Source organism: Prinia subflava, chromosome 3 (genome assembly GCF_021018805.1).
Source record: "Prinia subflava isolate CZ2003 ecotype Zambia chromosome 3, Cam_Psub_1.2, whole genome shotgun sequence".
NCBI classification, from domain to species: domain Eukaryota; kingdom Metazoa; phylum Chordata; class Aves; order Passeriformes; family Cisticolidae; genus Prinia; species Prinia subflava.
In genome coordinates, this window is record NC_086249.1 from 28,982,182 (window position 1) to 29,005,473 (window position 23,292).

Consider the following 23,292-nt stretch of genomic DNA (forward strand, 5'->3'; position numbering starts at 1 on the left):
GATAATTATCGCGTCACTCAACTCCGAGAGGACAACGGGGCGGGGCTTACATCCGATTCTCCTTTCTCATTGGCAGGCTGGCATAGCAGTCAAGCGAGCGGGCGCGCGGGTGCTGTGCCTTAAAGTGACACGGGCTGGCGGGTTCCCTCACGGCCGACATGGCGACGGCGGCGGCTGAGCGCGGCCATCGGCACACGGTGAGGCTCGGAGGGGGTCCCCGCGGTGACGGGCTGGACGGGCGGCAGGCTTGTGAATTTCGGGGGTAGCAGCCGGGCAGTGCAGGGCTGGCGGCTTGTCTGTCCCCAGCGTGCCGGGAGCCGTACAGGCTGTAGAAGTTTGTCTGTTAAGTGATGTGTGTGTGTGTGTATATGTGTGTGTGTATATATATATGTGTGTGTGTGTGTATATATATGTATGTGTATATATGCGTGTGTGTGTATATTTACACCTGTATGTAGGTGTTTACGTGTGCGTATGTACGTGTGTGTGTATGTATAAATTTGTATGTGTGCATATGTATGTACGTGTGTATATATATCTACGTATGTATAAACCTGTGATGCATGCACACACGTTTTCTAAAGCGGCAGGAGAAAAGATACTCTGTTATTGAAACCAGCCCTCTTGTTGGCCGCATCCCCGTGCCTGGAGGTCCTGTTTGTAAATGGCAACTTTATATTTTTCTGAACTTTGAAAGTAGTTGCTTTTAATACACCTGGCACTCTACGGCAGATAGTTGACAAAAGTTACTGTTTTGTGCCAACAATTTTTCCTCCCCATTTGATGTAATTGCTTAACTATGTTAACTTTTTTTTTGTGTCTGCTTTTAACTAGAGATGTTATTGAAGTGTAGGCTGTTCCTGACTCAGTCTATATCAGGAAGGCACAGCCAGCACTTAACTTGGCCTGTGGGTGATAGAGGCTGTCCTTCCTTCCCCACTTTCCCAGTACTGCAGTAATGAGGGAGGGTAGTCTGCTACTTGAGATAGTCCCTCCAAAATTACTATGAAAGTTTGAAATAACTGGGTGCTTGGATGTTTTATAATCACTACATTCAGTATCTTATTATTTGGGCTTTTTGTTCGTTCCCTACATAATTTTCCTGGGTTTGCTTTTTTAAACTAAGTGCAAAGACTACTGTATGCCACTTAAAGCATTGCCAGGTATCAATCTATTTTTCTCTTTTTTTTTTTTTTGGTTGTGAGCACCCAGATGAGAACTGGCAATAGCACCCATTCTAATGTAATCTCCTTTTAAAAATCTTTCTGTATGAGTTTGAGTCTTTTTTTTTTTTTTCCCTGCTGTGTTCAGCCTTTGACAGGTTTTGGGGGTCCCTGTGTGCTGGTGATGTGTTAAGTCATTCCTGGTCTGTGTTTTTAGTATTCCCTTCTTTCTGCATGAGTAGGCAGCTGATACGCAGTGGTGGAAGCCATGAGTTGTGGAAGGCAGAGTTCTCAGACCTGTGGAGATAAAACGTATTTAGCTCACTGTTATGTAATGGGGAGCACTTGGCTCCTTGTGGGTCTGTTAATCTCCTGCATTTACTACTCTGAGGCTTTAGTGTGGCTTAAGGAAGGGAAGACTGAGGAGTACCCTGAAAGAGAGGAGATGTCGTTAGCAAACATGACCTAGCTGAGGTTCAGAGCAAATATATAGAGTTCCCTGATTTTTTTTTTTTTTTTATATTTCACAATTTTTTTGAGCATCAGAGCATGATATTCTCTGTGAGACTTTTTGAGAGCAGGAACAAATTCAAATGATTTTTAATGACTGGAGAAGTAGGGGAGAAGAGCAGAGAATTGCTGTGATGTTTGAGCTTTGTGATGAGAGAACTCTTGATGTTGTTTTGTAAGCTTTCCTAAAGTATTCAGTCAAATTCTTTAAAGTCTCTATTTATTAAAATGAATATAAAATGAAATATGATATTTGTTAAATATAATACATATTTAATGAGTATTAAAAGGCCACTCTTTTGCTTAAAGATAAATAAGAAAAAGATACATAGTAGCAAATTATTATTTAGACTGAAAAAAGAACATTTGCCTATGTAATAGATGATATTCCAGCACACATTTTTTCAGTAGTTCTTTGAAGCAGGTATCTGTTCTGACTACTTCACTATTCAAATTACTATTACAAGTTACAATTACTGACTATTTGAATTTTCCCTGCATCCAGGTGGAATTTAGAGGATATGTAGCTAGTCAAAAGCTTCAGTTTGCTTTGGTTTCTGTGACTCTGGTGCTTCAGGGTTTTGAGTACACCAACTTTTTCTTTCAATTAATCTGCTGTTGGCTAGAAAAATGTTACTAATGTCAGTAAAAACAAACAGAAGCATTCCTTTACTTTAGTATTTTTATATAGTTACATTTAATTCTCAGACAAGACTTTACCTGTAAAGACATAAAAGATGACAGTGACATCTAGAAGGATTGTGATGCTGTCAGCCCTACTTTGGTTTCAAACTGATTCCCCTTTTTCCTTGGACTGTTTCATGGGGTACCTTTGGTTTGAATCAACAGCAGACAGGATATGGATATTTGAATGATAGTTACTGTTTGGGTTGCTGAGGCTTATGTCTCTGCTGTTCCTGTACTGCCTGCTGCAGAAGTGTTGTGTTTTGCCTGGTTCATTTTTACTCCGTCATTTGGTCTTAGTGTTCTGTGCTCACCAATGCCATATCCTGTAACGCCAATGGCATTTTTGATGTTAGCACCTAACAGACTTTTGAGCAGGTGGATTCCTGTGTTCTGGTTAGACTAGTGAGGCTGCTGAGTGTAAAACAGTGTGTTTATGCATAAAACACCTGTTCAAAATAGTTTTATTAAAATATTCTTAATTAGGGATTAGTGTTTAAAGTCACTTTCTGTGGTAGCAAATGTGTGTGCAAATGCAATTATTTTTAAAAAAGCCATTATGTTGTGTAAGAAAATGTTACAAATGCAAATTGCAAAGCAGTCATAAAACTGTGCTTGGAAACACCAATTGGTACATTCAGAGTAGTTAGGATCCTAATTTTCTTGCCCATAATGAATCACTTTGTTTATAACAGGAAATCAGCTGTGTATGGATTTTAAATAACTTCAAGATTTTCTTAATTTTTCCCTATATTTGGCTCCTTGCAATGAATTTTGGGCTGTTGTGTAATTTGTTATGAGATACTTAATACTTTCTGTATTTTTATTTTGGTCATGATATGCTCCCAATGATTAGTATTTGCAAAAGCATAAAAACACCCTGCCAAGACCAGCAGTTGTTCATTTGATTTACTGATTGAAGGGGGAAGCTGTAGGAGCTTTGTATCTGCCTGCAGCCCGTCTTTCTTAGGCTGCCTTTGAATTCTGTCACTGAAATGTTTAGTGATGGGTGTAGTTGAGAGAAGTTAAAACTAAGTATTTCATTTAATTTGCATATACAAATTGTAAAGCTTAGGCCAGGTGAACAGTTTTTGAGTTGAGACCATAAACACACTGTTCTGCCATGTCTGCTCTATTTAGAAGAGCATCTTCCCAGCTAGGTGGTCCTTTCAGGTCATTGCAACATCCAAAGCACAGCTGGTGTTTGCAAAATCGATGCAGACTGCTGGGAAATCCATGATCTCTACAGCCACGTTTTTCAGAACAGCCTGAAGCTGATGTAAGAGTACATTACTGCTTAGAGGCAGGAGAGCTTTCCTGACTGGAAATCTGCTGCTGGTTTTCCTGTGCTGATACCACTAATCAAGTGTAGCATAAAGTCGTCTGGATGCGTCTTGTGAAGCTCCATTTCCTAATGGGAAGGTGAATTGAAGCAAGTGGAGTTAGAGGGGCTGGGACTCTCAGCTGGCTCTGCAGTGTGTCCTGTGGCCCGTGTGCAGTGAGTGAGCCCCTGTGTTAGATCAGGGGCTGTAGAACCGTGGTCCTGGGTGTGCCTTGTCAGGTTTTGCCACCTCAGTGCAGTATCTCGTGTAGTATGGGTGTAACCAGATAAGAGGGCGGTTGTTCTCCAGCTGATTGTGGATTGCCGTCTCCCAATAAGCAGTAGACAGTACAAGTAAATGGAAAACAAAAGTGTAAATCAGAAACTAGTATGGCAAAGATGTTCTTCTGTTTGCCACTCTTTTTAGTGGAGGGGGAGTTGGATGTAAAAATGACACATCCTAAGGCTGTAAAGAAGGAAGCATAGCTTTTGAGATACGAGTCTCCTGTAGCAGTACTTCTGTACATCATCTGATAGGATCTTGCTTTTCTTTATTTTTGTTTTTTTGACAGAGAAACAAAGATGCTGAATAACAGCTTTATTTTGTTTTCAGGATGATCTGCACAAAATTCATAACTCTACATCAGCCACAGATGGACTCTCTTCAGCTTCATTTATAGAATATCCAAAGCACAAGCCATTTATTAATTCGGATTTGCAGCGTTCCCCGTGGAAACCAGTAATTCCATATCCTGAAAGTAACAGCAGAGGTAATAGTTCAGCAAAGTTGTTTTCTTACGTGTGTCCAAATCATTGTCAAATACTTCACATCTATGAAGGTTGCAGTCTTTTTACCCTTTTATCAATTCCCAGTGGTGTCCAGGTTGCCTGTTCTGTAGGTCCTTGGCGTTTCTCTTTCCAAAGGGCACCTGATGATAAAAGTCATTGCACAGATGGAAAAAGATGCTCCTCTTCGGCAGTAGAGAACTGAAAGATTGTCTGAGTACTTTGTGAAGTTGTACTGATGTGTTTTCTTTGTCCCCTTTTCAGTCTTCCTCTCCTTCAACCTTTCCTCTCCTGAGCTGATAGCTGAGTTAGAAATAAGGAGACTTTAGTCCCCAGAATGGTTTGGAGCAAAGGAAGAGGTTTGCTCGTGTTAGAATTGGAAGGCTTGTCATGGAGGAAGGATGTGTTGTGAGTTTTTATTGTATCAGTCAAGACTTAAAGGATACAGAGAAGGTTTCAGCAAAGTGCTGAACTGAGAGCTCACAACACCAAGAAGGGAGGCAATTTTACTCCCATTTACTCTTGTTTCTAGGCTGTTCCTTCTCCCTCCTTTCCCACTCTGATGCACATTTCCATGTAAACAGATTTGTCTTGTGTGACTGGACATGAACAAAAAACCTATTCTTGGTTCATTTTCTGTTGTTTCAGTGAACTAGCTTGTCATGTAGTGAGACTTTCTCCAGAGCTGCCTTGGGGCACATACAGGGTGGGTGAATCATGGGGAGCTGGAAGACCAGACAGGACCCATCCTCTGAAGAGCTGTTTGGCTCAGGGTCATTGCAGAAATGCACCCTCTAAGACTGGAGTGTTACGGAGTCTTAAGGGTATGAACTATTTGATATTTTTTCTTATATGGAGAAAAGTGGGAAATGTTTAGGATGAATCCTAATATTACCCAAACTAAGTAAAAAATCAGGATGATAGCCTCAAGTCTCTGTTCCAATAACAATTCATGTCTGAGTTACTAGGGACTTGCATGTTAATGACCTAGAGGTGAAATCTCAGTTCTTGCAGTGCTATTTAAAATGCACTATATACTCTCAAGGCCATCAGTTTTGAGAGTGCTGTTGACACAAAACTAAAACAATCTTTACAGATGAAAAATCAGATGTGCAGGAAGGAGCTTCCTTATGAATTACTGATGCAGATGTGTTTTTGTAGAGTGTGCTACATGTTGCATTAGCAATAAAGTTTTGACTTCCAAGTTTTCACTTGGCAATTTTTTTTCTAACGGTGACTCTGCCAACTCTGAAATAAGGATGGGTGGTGAAAGACAATCAGATAAATGATATCTCCTTTTAAAAACTAGGAAATGTTTTTATTTTCAAAAAATGTTTAAATGAAGTGCAAGTGAATGTGAATACATACTGAAAATTGAATCCAACACATGGATGATCCAGTATGTTTCTCTTTTTGTATAGTTTTTAAAAATGCAGAAATGTTATGGAGTATATATTTTAGTAAATTTAAGGATATGGGAATTAATTTCAAATGGAAAATTTGATTTGATTGTTCTTAAGGGTTCTTATTGATCTTCCTATTCCCCATATTAAAAAAAATCTTACTGAAAAATCCTGAAATTGAGTATGGTAAATTCTGTTTATTGTAGGTTTAATGTCTTTGTGTTGTATATATGTGTCAGCACGCACAGTTGGCTTTAATACTCTTAACAGGAATGACTGAATGATACTTGGCCTGTTGGGTTTCACCTTTACCTAGTCACTGCTTGACTTGCTTCATTGCTGTATTTTGTTAGTCATTATTGTGCATGTGCAGAGATTTCAATGTAGCTTTTAACAGTAATAGTAACAAATCTGTTTATTGTTTCAGCCATGCCCATTTCAACTGAATCCTAGGAATTTAAATAGAGAAGAGGGTGCAATTGGTGATTGTGATATGGCAAAAAGGGCCAAATGATCAATAACTTCCTCTTAACTGTTACTGCTGTTGCTACTTATATACTTAACTGGTTGCATTGATGATACTCTCAAGTGCTGTTATTAATGTCAAGATTTGATGAATTTTTACTCTGGAATCTTCATTCTGATAATTATTTTTCATATTTTAAATTTTTATTTTTTTTTTAATGTTATTTTTGGTAATCTTTATTTTGGCAATCTGGTAATTTTTGATACAGAAACCAATATGCAGTCCCAGCTCTTCCAGTGCTCAGGCATTCTGTATTAAAGGTCCATTCTTTCTCTGGGGTGGATTTAAGCACAGAGGAGTGGGCTAACGTGGCCTTGCAGATCAGTCTGCTATGTGAGCTTGTGTACAGGTGTTGTTGTGTTTAACTTCAGCAGCACTGTATGGGGGAAAGGGTTATGGTTGCCTTCACAGAATTCAACAGCCCAGCTCAGAGACTGGTAATACAGCAGATTACCAGCAGATGGTCTAATTGCAAGGTGATGCGAGTTCTGTTACAGCTGCTTTTCTTTTTGTGGTGAAGAATATAGAAAGGCTTTGTTTAATAACTGCTGAAGCTGGGAGTGCAGCAGAAAGGGAAAATGGTTCAGCACAAAAGAGGTGTATGTCTTTAGGTGGGGGAGGGGAACACAAGTGCAGATCCAGAATAATTCAAAAAGAAGCCCACTTATTTATAAGCACTTCTATAGCTCTTCTCATAGCTAACCTTTATTATGCTGTGTGGCCATTCATGGGAACACGCTGTGTATTTGGTGTGGTAGGAATAATATTAATATGGAGAATTCCCACTGTTTTAACTATCTAGTTGTGACTTTTCATTTCCTTTTGATAAAGGGTCAGAGGATGCGCTGTTTGTTCTTAGTCAACAATATTTATATGCCTTATTCTGGGAAACAGTTGTATCTTTCCCAAATGTGTCAGGTGAAGGGTGTGCACTAAGGGCATCTGTTTGTTTGAGGCTAGTTTTAGAATCAGTTATGGTTTAAAGGGAAACAGATCTTAATTCCTGGAAGCACTCTTGGATGCTGGTAAAGAACACTCTGCCCTTCTTACATAACGTGCTTTTATAATAACATTTCACGTTCAGTGTTGTCTCGAAGTCGTGATTTAATGGTATCTAACAAAAGGTACTTGTTCAACTGCAGCAATATTTTCTGCTCTGAAGAATCTCCAGGAAAAAATTCATCGACTGGAGTTGGAGCGGTTTCAGGCGGAGGAGAATGTAAAACACCTCAGCAGGGAAACAGCAGACTATAAAAAAGTACTGAGTGAACAAATGCAACACGAAGAACATGACAAGACTGAAGTGGCAAAGAAAAATCAAGGTTGTTTGCAAACCATATATAGATACTGTAGAATACTGATGTGGATGAAACTTGATTCCTATCAATGTATAAACCAATTTTAATTTACTTTGTTCAGCATCTTTTAATTTGCAATGACATGGGGAATTACAAAAAAGTAATCTTAAGGCATTCTTTGTTTTAGGGATTTTTATGCCTGCAAAAGTTTATTAGGCTTAATATACAAGTTTCTTACATAGGTCTTTTTGTTTGCTTTGAAACTGTCCTGAAAACAACAACAAAAAAAATCCCAGGAACAAGCAATGCATGATTTCTACTTTTTGCCTTCTGTTACCTTCAGAACTGTCTTCTCAGCTGGCAGCTGCTGAGTCTCGATGCAGCCTTCTAGAGAAACAGCTGGACTACATGAGAAAAATGATCCAGCATGCAGAAAATGAGAAGTCGCATCTCTTGGAGAAACAGGTGTGTTCCCAAAACTATCTCAGGGTTAAAGCATAAAAATCAATTAATTATGTCATGATTTTTCATAGTTACTGTAATTTTAATACCTCTAAGTGTGGGTGCCTAATTCAGCTGGCCTTCATATACTTAGGTATGGATAGCTTCCCCACTTAAATTTCCCAGTCTTCTCAGGAGCCTGGTATTTTCTTTGTGCACCTGTTTCTAAGGCAATAGCAGGCTCTGGGATTAATATGAATTGTTTGCTTCTGCATGATTGGCTTACTGCTGTAGCGCATCCTTATCCTCCAGTGTTATACCTGCGTGCCACTGGGAAAAACCCTTCCTTTAGTGTTTACAGTCTTTCAGGTCTTTGGGGATTTTCTTTACTAGCACTGCTCTTGCTAAATTGGGGCTGAAATACTGATTCTGTAGAAATAGCAGTAAAATTTCTATTTCCCACCATCAGTGATTGGGATTTGGCCTGTATCTAAAGTAAATTTGAATTTTGTTTTATAGGCTTATGGGTCACCTAGAGCTGTCTGTTAATCGGTCTCTGTTGCTATTCTGTTTCAGCCTGTTAAATATTTACTGAAGAAAAAAAATCGAGAAAGCTATTTCTATTTTCTGCACAATTTTTTCTTTTTTCACTGTGTTGGGTTGGGAGGAAGGAGACACTGCAGAATCCTCTCGCAGATGTGGTTAAAAGTGCGGTTTCTGTACACTGGTGGACAGCATGCAGTGGTGCAGTTTGTTCCCTGATGGTGGCACCATCTAAATTTGCACAGAAGCAGCAGTTCCTTTGGACTGTTTATGGGCCTCCTTTGTGCTCCAGACACAAGCCTTACTATAGATGGTCTTGCTTTTTGTGCTTATAATTCTTTTCCTTTTCACCTCTTCCTTCAAGGGCTCCTTGGAGAGAGATCGGCTTCTGGACCAATCACATGTTCAGTCTAAATTGGAAAAGCTGGATATCCTGGAAAAAGAGTATAGCAGACTAACTATGATGCAGTCCATAGCTGAGGTCTGTCATTTGTCTTGGATACTAGATCAGATTTGCCTTGTTTATTGTAATCTGTAGCTGTATGGCAATGCTGATGAGCAAAACTTTGTGCTTTAGAGTAAGACAGCAACTAAACTTAAAACTGAGGTGTTGTGAAAACTTGAGGTTATTGCTGAAAGTCTACATGTCCAGGTAGGCTTTGGGTCACTGTACTCTGCAAGAGTTGGAGTTCTGTTATTCCTTAGTGGTTTGTTGGTGTTCCTCTTTTGTGCTCGGTGCTTAGGCATTGTAGGATTGCAGCTGTTCCTAAGATCTTGACTTGCTCTGCATGCTACTGAATGCTAACTGTTATTTGCTGTTACTATCTGGATTTACCTTGACTTATATGAATTTGAGGTATTTTTTTTTCTTTTAGCCTTCCTTTGTAAGAACCACAATTATTACTAGTAATTTTGTATGCAGACTTCTGGAGCCGTGTGTTGCAAGGCCTCTAGCACTGGTGACTCCCTGTAGATTTGAGTCAGTCTGCCTTTTCAGGACTCTACTTGAATCAGTAGCTCCTACAAACTCAACATGACTATGTTTAGTCATATTCCGTTTGTGGTGGGTTCACCTTTGAATTTTTATAATTTTTGTAATTTTATGGTGAGAAATAAGACTCAGTCTCACCATGGGCTGCAGGCGAGTCTCTGCTCTGGCATGTGGAATACTTCCTCCTCCTCCCTTGTTGACTTTAGGGTCTGCAAGGCTTCTGCTTTCAAATATTCTCACTCCTTGCTTCTGGCTGCTGTTCCCCAGCAGGTTTTTTTCCCTTCCTTAAGTCTGTAATCCCAGAGGCGTACCACCATTGCTACTGGGCTCAGCCTTGGCCAGAGGCTGGTCTGTCCTGGAGCCAGCTGGCATTGGCTCTGTTGGCACTGGTTCTGTTGACATGGGGAAGTTTCTGGCAGCTCCTCAGAGAAGCCACCCCTGTAGCCCCATGGCTGCCAATGCCTTACCACACAAACCCCACACATCTCTGTGTACCCTCGGTGGTGTTGGCCTATGGCATCCCATCCACACACCTCTCTCTGCTGCTGTGAGAGACCACAAGTCTCCCAAGCCTGGAAACTACGGAGAGCTTAACCAGGGAGAGGCTTCCTGCTGCAAATTTCTTCCCTCTTGCCCCAAAGGACCAGGTAGTAGTACATGATTAGACTGTGGCATTGTGCATGGCAGCTCTGGATTCTATCAAAACCACGGTCTTGCCACCATGCACACCAGCCCTTACTTCAGTGGTGAAGTAGATGGTGTTTCTGCAGAAGGATGTAAGGAGATGTTTGGTAGTCAGTCTTTAGCTGCTCAGCTTGCTGCAGGACATTTAGATGCTACAACTGTTCTTAGAAGTCCCAGAGCCAAGGCAGCTGCAACAAGCATTTTAAGATCTTGACACCCTGCTGTGGTGAGCTGCACTCATGGGCCATATCAGATTATTTAGGGTACAGTTTAAGGATGACTCTTCTAGTATATAATGAAGGTTCCCTTCATCTACCTCCAAAATCATCTTCATCTCAAGAAGCAGAGGTCTCTTTTTCCCCTGGGAGCAAAGGGCTTCATATCGCTTTATCTTCCTCTGTTCAAAATTCTCCATTAAATCTCAATTATATCCACGACTATGACTAGAACTTTGCGTACCCCTAGAAAGTATTCTCTGTGTTACAGGGAAATCCTAGTCCATTCTCCGTGGCCTCGTAAGAGAAGTCCAGCCCAAGCAGGCAGCTCCTCAGTCTTCCTCCAGTTAGTACTTTTACCGTCCCGTCGCTGGCGTTGGTTTCGTGCCGTGTCTCGCTGCGGTTCGGTCTCTGCCCTCCTCAGCAGTCCCGCCGGGCACCAAGGGGTTAACGCGGCCGGCCGGCCGGCGGTCACGTGGGCCGTGCCGGGCGGCGGCCGGTGCCTCCCGCGGCCATGGCGGAGCGCGGCCCGCGCTCTGTGCCCTGGCTGTGCTGCTGCCCCGCCGCCCCTCGCTCTCACGGGGCGGGCCCGGCCCCGGAACAGCTCCCTCGGCGCGGCCGGCGGCGGGCCAGGCCTCAGAGCCAGCTGGATGTTCGCAGCTACGGCCTCCCCTTCCGCCCCCGCCGGCGGCGGCTGCCGGGGCCCGGCGGAGCGGCGGGGCCTGGCTCGGCCCGCCCGGCCGCTGCACGGCCGTGGTTCGCTGCCGGCAAACCGAAAGGGAAATACAGCGTCCTGCTCCCAGCTCAGCGTTTTTTATGGGTATTCACAAAGTCTCATCCAATTTCCTCAGTGGTTATACAATGTGTCAATATCTAGAAATTGGCCTCTGATAGGTCCCTATCCTTTCCAAAGGAAATCCTAAGGTCTTTACAGGGAACTATTTCCCTATAACTAAAAACCAAGTTGTGTTAACCCATGGCACTGTCACAGTGAAATTTGTTTTAGAGGAATTTAGTGTTAAGTTCACACAATTTTGAAGCAGTTCTAGGACCTGAAATAAATCTGGATTTAGCTGTGATGAGAAGTCATTTTCCTTGTGATCAGCTTGTAGTCCTGAGCCATTTTCTGGTTGGCAGGTCTGCCTGCCTCTGTCGTTACAGGCTATGTTCCTATGTGAGCATCTTATGTGAGGTGTTACCTGAATATCTTCAGAGAGTGACTGCACTCTACTCAGAAGTGTTGCATCTGTTCCCTCTTTGATCTCTGCTGTAAATGTGGCAAGATCGTAAGAGCATTTTCAAGTTGAATTTGAAGCAAGAAATAAGAGACTGTTTTGTACATGGTGTGCTGAAATGGAAAGTGGTGAGGGGATGGCTCATGAGTGAGCAGTGATGTATCTGCCTCTGAATTCAGACACTGTCAGAGCACAAATTGTGTGGGAGTCTTACTGAGAGCATTTAATCTCCCCAGAGCAACTACCTGGTGCTATAAGTATTGTCTTGAAGTAATTTGTTAATGTCAGTAGTGGCAGTGAAAAGGAAATGCTGTGATTCCTATTTCTGTGGAGTATTTACCCTGGACCTGCTTTTGAGGCATCTTTATTTTAACTGTAGTCCTGCAGTGCACTCTCTGGACAGTTGACTGAAAAGATCTGAACATGTCTGTGTCTGGAGATGGAGTCAAGAAACATGGCTGTGCCCTAAATCTGAAGTTTGGGCTGGGGTCTTGTGTAGCCAGATGGCCAGAATTTGAATGTGTGTGGATGACATTTTCAACAACTGTAGTTCATAGTAGTTGATCTGAATGCTAACAAAGAGACTTAAAACCACACCACTCCCCCCACCCCCAATTCTGTGGGGTGGGCAAAACACTGGAACAGATTGTCCACAGAGGCCATAGACACCCTGTTCCTGGAAGCGTTCAAGATGAGTTTGGACAAGGCTCTTAGCAACCGCTTGGTTTAGTGGAAAGTGTCCCTTGGACTTAGGTGACCTTTAAAGGTCCCTTTCAACCTAAACCATCCTATGATTCTGGGATTCTTTGAGTAGCTGGTTGCATGAAATTCATTTTCTGTAAGAAAACAGGTCAAAAATAGACATTGAAAGATTTCATTTCTATTTTGTCAATAAAATTTTTTGCAGTGGCTCCTGGTGATTGAGTGGATGTTCAGGCAGCCCAGTGCTGACCTGGAGTCTTGCAGTGCTGTCTTACATGATGGGCAGCACTGCTGGGCAGGGTCTGTTTGCTTGGCTCTGTGGCCTCTCTCTTAGTGACAATCCAGTAATCTGCATAATACCTTCTTCTATAAACAAGAAAAAAATGATTTGGGGAACCTAAGTTGAGTATGTGATTTCTAAGAGGGTCTGTCACAGATGTTACAGTAAGATACATTCTTGTCGTGCAGTTTGAGCTGCAGGCTGCAGCTGAACAGGTGGCTGAGGGAATACTCATTCATTTCAGAATAAAAGCCTTGGCCCAGATTCATGTCAATCTTTAGTTTAAGCAGAATATTTTCCTCAATATTTTCATACTAAAAATTCTGTCAGACTTAAGAGGTTAATAAAAGTCTTTGAGACTGACCACATGGATATCAAGAGTTGTGCCAATAACTGTAAAGGGCAGAAGATGATTCAAGGTTACCTGGAATACCTTTGTTTTGAGTGAAAAAAAATCATCAGAACGATTCTTTCCTTCAAAAGAAAAAGTTGGTTCCTTTACAGAGTGCCCTTGTCCTCAGTGTTATCTGGGCTTTTGCCTTCTGACACTTTTGTATAACAGCTTGTTACATTATTCTTGCAGTTAATATTTCAGTAAGTCAGAATTGAAAAATCTAGTACCTAAGTGTAGTGAGTTTATAAACAAAGAAGTGTACAAATAAGGTGTCACTCTGTATAGCATGCTTTTCTGCCTTAAATTTGATTAGTGGCTCCATGAATTATCAGTCTTTGGGGGAAGAAAAGGGAAATTGTTTTGGGTACTGTGACTCTGGATTGATTTTTCACTGCTCTATGAAGCCAGAAAGTTATCAAATAACTTTCACATTGGGAATTTCAGTGTATCTTGTTTAAACAATGTGTTCATCTTGCTCAAGATTTACAGAGAAATGTGTGTCTTCCCCCTTAACCTTTTCCTTTGAAAAGGAGTTTCAAAAGAGTTCTTACATGCTTTTGTAATAAAAAGATGAAATTACCTCAGTTTTATTTAAAGGTATCTCAGGGGCATCATACAACCTTTCCTCCCTCTTCTTTATTAGGAAGGTGGCTAGATGTTCAAAAATTCTTTTCTTGTAAGAGTGTAAGTTACAGATTTCAGCAAAAATATCATTAGTGGTCTAAATAAAGCAAGTCTTCTCTTGCCTTATAATGACATGCCTTTGTTAGCTCTTTTGTAGGAATCTTGGAAGATAACGTACACAAAGCAACCTACTGTCTAGGGTGTTTTACAATTGAAATGAAAGAGCCTTGTGTATTGCTCTGTGTGTATTTGGCTGTGACATAATTTCAGATACCAGTTGTGAAAGTAAGAATGGAAAAATCAATTTAAATGTTTTGACTGTTGTATTTATGCCTATACAGATGAAGTATCAGCAATCATCCTAATGCTCAAGTCTTAATTTATCCTTAAGTCATAAGATGAACTCATAGTTTTGTGCAAGCTCTTAGTATTGTAGGCTTTAGGAAGAAAAAAAATATTTCATTAGTAATGCTATTATTTTTATTCAACTTTGCCTAGAAAAAAATGAAAGAGCTGGAACAGAAGCTTCATGAGGAAGAACATGCAAGGAAGCTTGTTCAGGAAAAAGCAGCTGAGGTAACCAACAGGAAATTTCTTTTGTACTGGTATGCACTGTAATTAGCTTTTCCTTTTTATCAACTTTTCAGCTTGGCTAACTGAAAGTGCCCCCATCTGTCTCACAGAATAGTGAAATCCTGGTTTTAGTCTTTTTTTTTTTCCTCCTGCCTGAGGTACTAAATGTTCTGAAGTTCTCTGAGCTTTTTGGAAACCTTCTTCTATCACCACTTGTGCACTGGAGCTTTGATTTCTTCACTAAAAGTTGGAAAAGAGGAATAGAAATACAGACTAATCCATAATTGAGTATGCATGGGAACCTCTCAATGTATCAAAGTCAACAAATGGGCTCCCTTGTTCATAACTGTAATTAAAATATTGTAGAAGGAAGCAAAAAAAAAGCAATATACTCTTGATTATGAGCCCTCAAGGATGCTGGCTAAGCTGAAAGTGTGGTTTTCATTAAGAATTCATTGTATGCTGGAGAATTATGGAGAATTATATAGGTAGTGTGTCAGGCTCTAACGTTAACCTTTGCCAAGAGTTTGGTGTGGTGGGGAAGGGGCTATCTCAAATAAATAATGAAATATCGTGCTGTGAATGCTGCTTCACAAGATGATTTCTAAAGCTGTGCCATATCTTCCCCTTGAACAGCAAAACATGTTAGGATTCTCACTGTTGACAGGAAGTTCTAAACTTAACTCTTTCAGTAAGTGCTTTGGTGGTTAGTTTTTTATTGTGCTTTGTTTGGAGGTTTTTTTTACTGTCAAATTTAATAGAACAGGAGTAGCTGCCTAGTAACTATATATGTAATGGGATCAATTGCTCGTGGTTGGGTGGCTTGAGCTCCCCAATACCTTGCCAAGTGTAAAGCACAGCTGATGTTTTGGAACTTGCCTGCATGAGACTAATGGACTAAGGCTAATTCTCTAATTTACTGGGATTACTGATGAGTAGTGCTAACAAGGAAAATATTTAATGTTTAAGTTGACCTTAGACTGCAAAAATATCCTAAAAATTTGCAGCCCTTGCTTCTGGAGAGCCTGTGTTTTAAAAATTCTTTGAGTTTTCTGCTTGCACTGTCTCTGATTATTTATTAATATAATTTCAGTAACTCCCTTTATTCCTTCAATTGTAGCTTCAGACAGGCCTGGAAACCAACAGACTCCTGATTCAAGCAGCATCACCGCTGCTTTCTCCAAAAGCAAGACAACCCAGGAAAAAAGCTAAACAGCCACAGAAGGTAAGGTGTGGGGAAGAGAAGGGCAGTTACTGAGGAGTCAAATAAGGTTGTGTGTGTGTGATCAGGGAGCAGGTTGCCTTTTTTATTACCAAGTAAAGGAAAAATGGGTTTGCTGTTGTACAATTTTTGCTAAATACTTGTCTCTTCTTTCTTTCCAGAAAGGCTCTCCTGTACGACATTCCACTGTGCAGCCCCATTATAGATTGTGTCTGGGTGACGTACCCTTTGTGGCTGGGAAGGTGAGCTGATTAATTCCAGAGCTTATAGCTCAGTAGCTGCAGCTCGTTAAGGGACTTTGGCTTGGTGCACTCCTGACACCCAGTGGTCAGATCAGTTAATTTTCTCTGACATGTTCATATAGATTGTCTTCAAAATACTTGTTGGATATTGACAACTAGCTGAGCTGTTATTTCCAAAAATGGGTCTGCACTGTGCTGCTTGACAAGATGTTCTTGTTAGCGCATATTAATTAAAAGAAAAATTACGTTCTTGTCAGAGAAACAAAAGTGGCTGTTTTTAAATGCTCTCCAGTATTATCAGGTTGTTGAGAATGCCATTTAAAAGAAGTCTCTTTTCCTTGCAGTCTACCAGTCCCAGTCATTCGGTTGCTGCCAACGTGCAGCACGTGCTGCATCTGATGAAGCATCACTCGAAGGCTTTGTGTAACAGACGTGTGGTAAATGATACTCCACTAGCAAGATCCACCAGCACGAGTCGTCCTGCCAGCAGAAGCAGAAGGCCATTCCAGCAGATGGACTCGTCCTCGTCTCAGGAGGAGCTCTCAGAAGTGTTGCTGACTTTACAAGATGAATTTGGACAGATGAATTAGTGAGTGTGGTATATTTTCTTCTACAGGTTATGAATGCTGATGTTTCATATTTTGCCTTGTTGCTTTGAACTTGGTAGGTTTTGCCTGAGAAAATTCTTAATTTAGGAAATCTGTAGAATGTAATCTTTGTCCTGCTGGCTGCAGAGGCTATCAATTCTCCTTGCAGAGGCTCTGCTAAACAGTCTGGACACCAAACCATTGCTTATGTGCAGCAGTATTAATTTCAGAAGAGGCAAGGGAGAAGTGTGGTCACTGCCCCAATGCAGTGGACTGTTGTGGTGTGGACCCAGCCAGCACAGGACCCTGCTGCCATTCTCAGACCCATCCCTCCCCCATGCTGGGACGGGCAGTATTCACCCCTTACATTGTACCATTTTAGTCCTGCCCAATCCCCACACTTTCCAATATGTCCCAGTTAACCACCATCACTTTTCCAGTCTATTGAATTAGATACAGATGGATATCATTCCTGTAGTTCATGGACTATCCCTGTGCTAGTCCATTGAGTTAATTTAGTCCATGACTTTGGATTCAATGTCGTAAAAATCTTTCAGGGCAGGAAAAAGGTGGGTGGGCAGCTGCATGGCTGAAGTGACTTGGGGGTGCTGGTGATGAGAGGCTGGACATGACCCAGCCATGGGCACTCCCAGCCCAGAAAGCCAAATGTGTGCTGGGCTGCATCCAAAGCAGAGTGGGCAGCAGGGCAGGGAGGGGATTCTGCCCCTCTGCTCTGCTCTGGAGAGACCCCACCTGCAGTGCTGCAGCCAGCTCTGGAACCCCAAACCGTAAGAAGGATGTGGGCATGTTTGAGTGAGTCCAGAGGAGGCCAACAAAGACAATCAGCGTGCAGGAGCACCTCTCCTTTGAAGATGGGCTGAGAGCTGAGGTTGTTCAGCCTGGAGAAGAGAAGGCTCCAGGGAGACTTCATTGTGGCCTTTCAGGGCTCAAAGGAGGCTACAAAAGAGCTGGAGAAGGACTTTTTACAAGGCTGTGTAGTGTTTGCATGAGGGGTAATGGCTTTAAACTGAAAGAGGGCAGACCTAGATTAGACATTAGGAGGAAATTCTTTACTGTGAGGTTGTTGGAGCACTTAAACAGGTTGTACAGTGAGTGAAGGTGTGGATTCCCATTCCTGAAAACATTCAAGGCCAGGTTGGCTGGGGCTCTGGGCAGCATGTTCTAGTTGAAAATGTCCCTGCCTATGGTAGGGAGTTTGGAACTTAATGGTTTTTTTAAGGTCTCTTCCCACCCAAATCTTTGTCACCTCTTGTTCTTCGATATTCAGCAGTCCCTCATCAGAAGGGTCCTCTGAGAAACAAGGCAGGGTAGACAGAATGCTTCATTTCCTTTGTGTCCAAGACAGCCATATGGAAAGCCCACCAGTACCCTTCTGAGTCCATCAAATGCCCTTGTCTGAGACAGTCTCTGCCAAGGGTGCGCAGAGCCTCTGGGCCACTCACCATGGGGTGCTTTTGCCAGTCATTTTGTCAGGCTGGTTTCAGCCTCCAAGACCATCAGCTCTTGGGATGGCCCTGTCACTCCAAATGGATTCAGCCCCTGTGCAGCTTGATGGCATTGGGGTCCACTGGGCACCAGGGTCTGCTAAAGCCCTGTACTCCCATGGGGCTGATGTGCGCAGGCCGTCTGATCCACAAGTCCACTAAACCTCTCCTGCACTTAGCTGGAGACACGGCTCCTCTAATACTGGTCCTAGGATTCTCCATTTCCTGTAAAAAAGAATTAGAATGCCTTTCCATAGGATCAGGAATAAGATCAGCCCTGCCACTCTGCCTGGGAACTGCTCACTGAAGACTTAAGCAGCAACTTTCCATTAAAAATTCCTATTTGTGCTTGTTTTCTTCCTGCAATTCACATACCTGTGCCTCTCGGGTTGAGGTATAGGTTTTCCATCCCACTTCATGTTCTTCATGTGGTCCCACAGGTGAAACTCGGGATTCCCTGGGTGTGTACCCTCTCCGTATCCTGCCTTTTGTGCAGAAGGTAGCTTACTCTGTTGTGGTTTAACCAGCAACTCATTCCCACGCAGCTGCTCGCTCACTGCCCCAGACACAAATCCTCGCCTGATCTGAACCCCATTCAGCACCATGCTGGATCCTAGCACTGGGACCACGCTGGCTTTAACTCCATTGGGATATTGCCAGTTCCCAAAGGCTGCTGTAATGAGCCTGGAGAAGAAGGGGACGGTGTGGGCCCATGTCTCTCTGGGCTGGCTGGCCGAGCAGGGAAGGAGAAAGATGTAATTACAGCGATTCCCCAGTAGATGGCTCCCGCAGTGCGCGGGGACACCCATCCCCCCTGGGATTTCATGGCCAGGGATTCCATGGCACCATAAACCAGCATTGCAACCCGCCACTATTAAACCAGTACAGCGATGCCTAGAAAAGATCTGTTTTTGCTCACGCTGGTCAGACCTGTCATTAACCCCTCATGGCCCACGGTGAGTGCCAGGAAATACTGTCTTGGTTCAACCCCAGCTGGCAGCTAAGCACCACGGAGCTGCTTTCCCGCCTCTCTGCTCTGGTGGGATGGGGAGGGAAATCAGGAAGAGAAACCCCATGGGCTGAAACAAGGACAGCCTAGTAACTGAAATAAAGTAAAATGTAATGATATAGTAATGAAAAGGGAAGAGAAATAAAATCCAAAAAAGTATGTGATGCACAGTACAGTTGTTCCCCACCTGCTGACTGGTGCTTGTCCCCAGCAGCAATTGTCCCCTCATGGCTAACTCCCCCTAGTTTGTATACCGGGCATGATGTTCTGTGGTATGGAATATCCCCTTGGCCAGTTTGAATCAGCTATCCCAGATATCTCCCTGTCCCAGCTTCTTGTGCTCCTGCTCACTGGCAAAGCAGGAGACACTGAAAAGCCCTTGGCTTAGGGTAAGTACTGCTCAGCAACAATGAAAACATCAGTGTTATCAACACTATTTTTGCACTGAATCCAAAATGCAGCAATGTAACAGCTACTAAAGATGAAAACTGTCCTAGCCAAAAGCAGGATCTGGACAAATAGTCTGTTAAAGGACAGCTTTGCTGGGTGTTTTGCTTGTCCTGGTTAACAGAACATGAATTGTTACTGTACTGCACAGCTGCAGTAGGTACAGATACACAAAATATTAACTGGATGAGTGCTGAGATCAAGCTCTCAAGGGGTTATTTGGTCATTTTGAATATGCATTTTGAAGTTGGAAGCTACTTAGATTATTGAGACTCAATAATGCAGCAGCCTGCCACCATGACATGCTACTGTAATGATGCTGCAAACGAGCAAAACTTTTCTTACTGGTTTATTGTGGTGTGTTGAACTTGTCTGTCTGCTGATGCTATGGTTTCCCAGAAGTGTTATTTCTGAACTGGGTACAAGATGTAGAAACCAATGGAGCCTGATGCAAGCCTTGTTCTGTCTGAATTGTGTGCTAGTGATCACCAGCAGCTGTCAAAGCTCATTGAGGAAGCCCCAACTGTTGCAGTGAGGGAAGAGCTGGAGAAGGAACTTGAGGCACTGGTGGCAAAGATGGAAGCAAAGGCAGACCAAATCAGCAAAGTTCGGAGGCATCGTTCGAGGCAGGTGAGTTTCTTTTGCCTGTGTTCATGCTCATGTCGAGTTGCTGACTTAAGCAGAGTTTTTTAATATTAAATCCTAATCTAGCAGCAATTGCATAAAGCAGAAATAAATAGAGTAGCTGTGTCTAATTCTTCCTTTGATGTCCCAAAGTTAGTCAGTATACCTCCATCTAGCCCAGTATTTTTGCAGAAACATCCTTTCTGTCACCCTTGTGCCCACTCTTCACCCTGTCCTGGACAGAGCTTTCACATATGCTGCAGCATTACATTTTATACTCCTCTTGTCCCTTGAACATTATTGAACAGTTTTCCTTTCCTTGGAGTAATGACCTATTTGTATTTTGATTTGCATTTTTTAAGACTCAAAATACCTGTTTTGCTTATTTTATAACTTCCGGAATGTTTTGGATATGTCCTTTTCATTCAAAGCTATAAAACATACTGGTTCTCTGTTCCCTTTTGTCTTCATTAATTTTAGTGAATTTCTTTCCAAGAGCTTAACCGCGTGTGTTTAATCTGGTTCAGTTCATACAAACCACGATTCACTCTCACCTGATGTAACTTAGACACAAAACACATGCCAGGACCTGACATCCAGGGCAGACCTGTGAAATGCTTGCTGTTAGAAGCATTACTCACTTTTGATATCTTCAGAGGAGCTGCTGCAGAGAAGCAGATGTGCTGTAGTTCCCAGCAGTAATGATGCTGCGTGTGCTATTGGCAAAAGTTTTAGGAGCTGATGTTTAGGAAGATTGCTGCATGCTGTCATCTAGGAGGAGGGAGCACCACCACCTGCAGAGAGGGGAGCTACAGAAGCCACCCATGTTGTGGTTTGGGTGTATGAACGTGTCTGAACCTCAGACTGTCCAGTTCCCCATTCAGTCTTTGCTGGGGAGTACTGAGACTCACATGCTGTGATTTTACAGAGCTGTGTGTGAATACCATCTTTTCACCCCAGCAGCTCTGGTAGTCTTTCAAAGCCACATCTCTGACAGTTACTAGCTATTAAAATTACTAGTATGTATGTAAAAAACCCCTTTTTTTGTTTTCTTTTTTAATCACTGAATGGTAACTGTGATAAATCAACTTTTTTCATCTGTGTCTTTTTATGTTACATTCTTATGGCAGTGTTCCCCCATAATGAACTTCTCAGTTTTTAGAGAGATGGTAGATCACTCTAAGCTAAACACAGCTCTAAAGAGGCAAATATAACAATGCTTTGTAACGAAAATAAAATATGTTTTGTCCAGTGTGACTTGGAAACAACCATTTGCTTACCTGGTTGAGATGAGTGGTGGGATATTTCAGCTGATTGAAAGAATTGCTGAACATAAAACTGAAACAAGATCACTTCTTAATGTTTTTCTTTGGGCTTCTCTTTCAGCTTGAGAGACTTAAGAGAGAATACAAGCCCAGAAAGACTTCTGCTAAACAAACAAAAGACAGCAGGTTCCCAATCAATGAGGTTAAAGTAACAACTACGGTAACCACAAAAGGAAAGAATGCAGGTCCCATCAAAGTGAAGCCTGGAGAGAAGAGTCGGAAAAATCTTCAGTTGCTGAGAGACATGCAGACCATACAGACTTCCCTACAGAAAGATGACATCAGCTGGGACTACTGACTCTCCTGCAGGAGATGTTCTTCAACCATCCTGGCCAAACTTACATTCTGGATCTAAAGCAGCTGCCTTTTTTGCTGTGTGGAAGGACTACTGTATGCTAAGTGCACTTTTGAAATACAGGCTTACAGGCTCTTGGCTCTCCATCCCTGCATTTGATTGTATGTATTATGGTCTAGCTTAAATCACATTCCATTTTCAAGGTACGTGGCCAGGGAATCTCAACAATAGGGCTCCCCCAGTTCCTGCTGTTATGGTTCCAGCAGCCCCCCTGTGTTGTTCCAGCACACCAAGCACTGCACGTTTACGTGGGTTGGTGTGTGTGATGTGCCAGTGCCATTCCATGCTGTTGATCTGGGAGGCCTCTCAGGATGCATCTTGTGAAAACAGAGCTGCAGCCCTGGGTGGTGAGGGCTTTTGTCAGTGCTGTGTGCAGCTGCAATGACTCCATCGCTGGGAGTGTCTGAGGGAAAACAGGTAGACCCCTTCAAAGGTGTTCTGTGGGGATCTCTTCCAGAGATGTCCCTGGCTCTTGTTCTGCTACCTTGCATTAGCATCAGTGGCAGTGGATGTTTCAGTACTAGAAAAGGAACAAAGTAACTTATGAATTATGTTGCTTAATGATCAAGTGATTTTTTTTTTTAATAGAAATCTGGCCTTAGGGAAAAGCTGTAGGATGGGGGGTAACACCCTGTCTCTAGCTGACAGCTTTGGGTGGTAAATGAATGAGAGAAACCACAAGTGTTTTAAACTGCAAGTGCCTCAATTGTGCCATTTGGTCCTGGCATCTTGCTTTTAACTTGAAGTATGTGCTTTGATGAGCTATCAACTTTGGTAGTAGTGCAGTTAAGTTTGTGCTCTGACTTGCACAGCTGATTAAATGTTATTTATTATGTTAATAATTTAAATAATTTCCTATTAATGGAATGCACAGAAGACCCAGATTACTTGTATATACAGTTGAAAAATAATAAAGCCAGCTTGCCTGATGAATGAATTGTGGGAAAGCTGCACTTGCTCTGTATTAGCTGGGTGTTTGCTGCAGCACTGTGCCACAGCCCGTGGGCTTTTCATGACAAGGTGACTTCTCCCTGGTCAAGGTGATGAATGAGAGCTGCAGGTAAGGTAAGAGCAGTCCACCTTTGCTGTAGCTGAACAGGCAGCAAACTGCAGGGTCAACACAGGCAGAAGGGCTTGAGTTTGTTGCCTGTAGTGTATGTGATCCACCGAGCTTGTCTCCTTGCTTGTAAGGTGTTAGCTGCTGTCAGATGCTGCTAACCAGGTATTGGAGTAACCACTTAAAGAGCAGTTCATGCCAGGGGTCCTGAAAAATCAGTAGCTGAACCTTACACTTGGTCATGTTACTGGGGAAGGACCTCTGGAGATGAGCTTGCTCAAAGATGGGTTAATGTCAGCAGGACCTCAGGCTGTCCTCATGCATCTGGTGGAGGGCTCAGGAGTATCCATGGCTCCACCCATGCTGCTTACAGTGAATGAATGAGGTGCCCAAGTTGGAGGTAAGCCCACTGGGGTTGAGAGCATCAGGGACCATCCACTGAGTTGATCACAAATCATCCTAGTGAATTTAGGCATAAGTTACCTGCAAAAATGTGAGTCTTTTACACAGAAGTTACTGTGCCAGTGCACTGTAAGGTGCAGAAAT

At 42.5% G+C, this 23,292-nt stretch overlaps 1 protein-coding gene across 1 annotated transcript; it reads left to right on the plus strand.

The window, feature by feature from the left end:
* The first annotated feature begins 57 nt into the window (after nt 1-57).
* On the plus strand, nt 58-22,010 carry CEP57 (centrosomal protein 57). The gene is made up of 11 exons (XM_063394522.1): nt 58-197; nt 4,292-4,448; nt 7,536-7,715; nt 8,035-8,156; nt 9,040-9,156; nt 14,299-14,376; nt 15,494-15,598; nt 15,757-15,837; nt 16,182-16,426; nt 19,868-20,015; nt 21,396-22,010. Exons 1-11 carry the CDS (start codon nt 159-161, stop codon nt 21,630-21,632), a joined length of 1,509 nt encoding a protein of 502 aa, XP_063250592.1. The 5' UTR covers nt 58-158; the 3' UTR covers nt 21,633-22,010.
* Nucleotides 22,011-23,292: the final 1,282 nt, after the last annotated feature.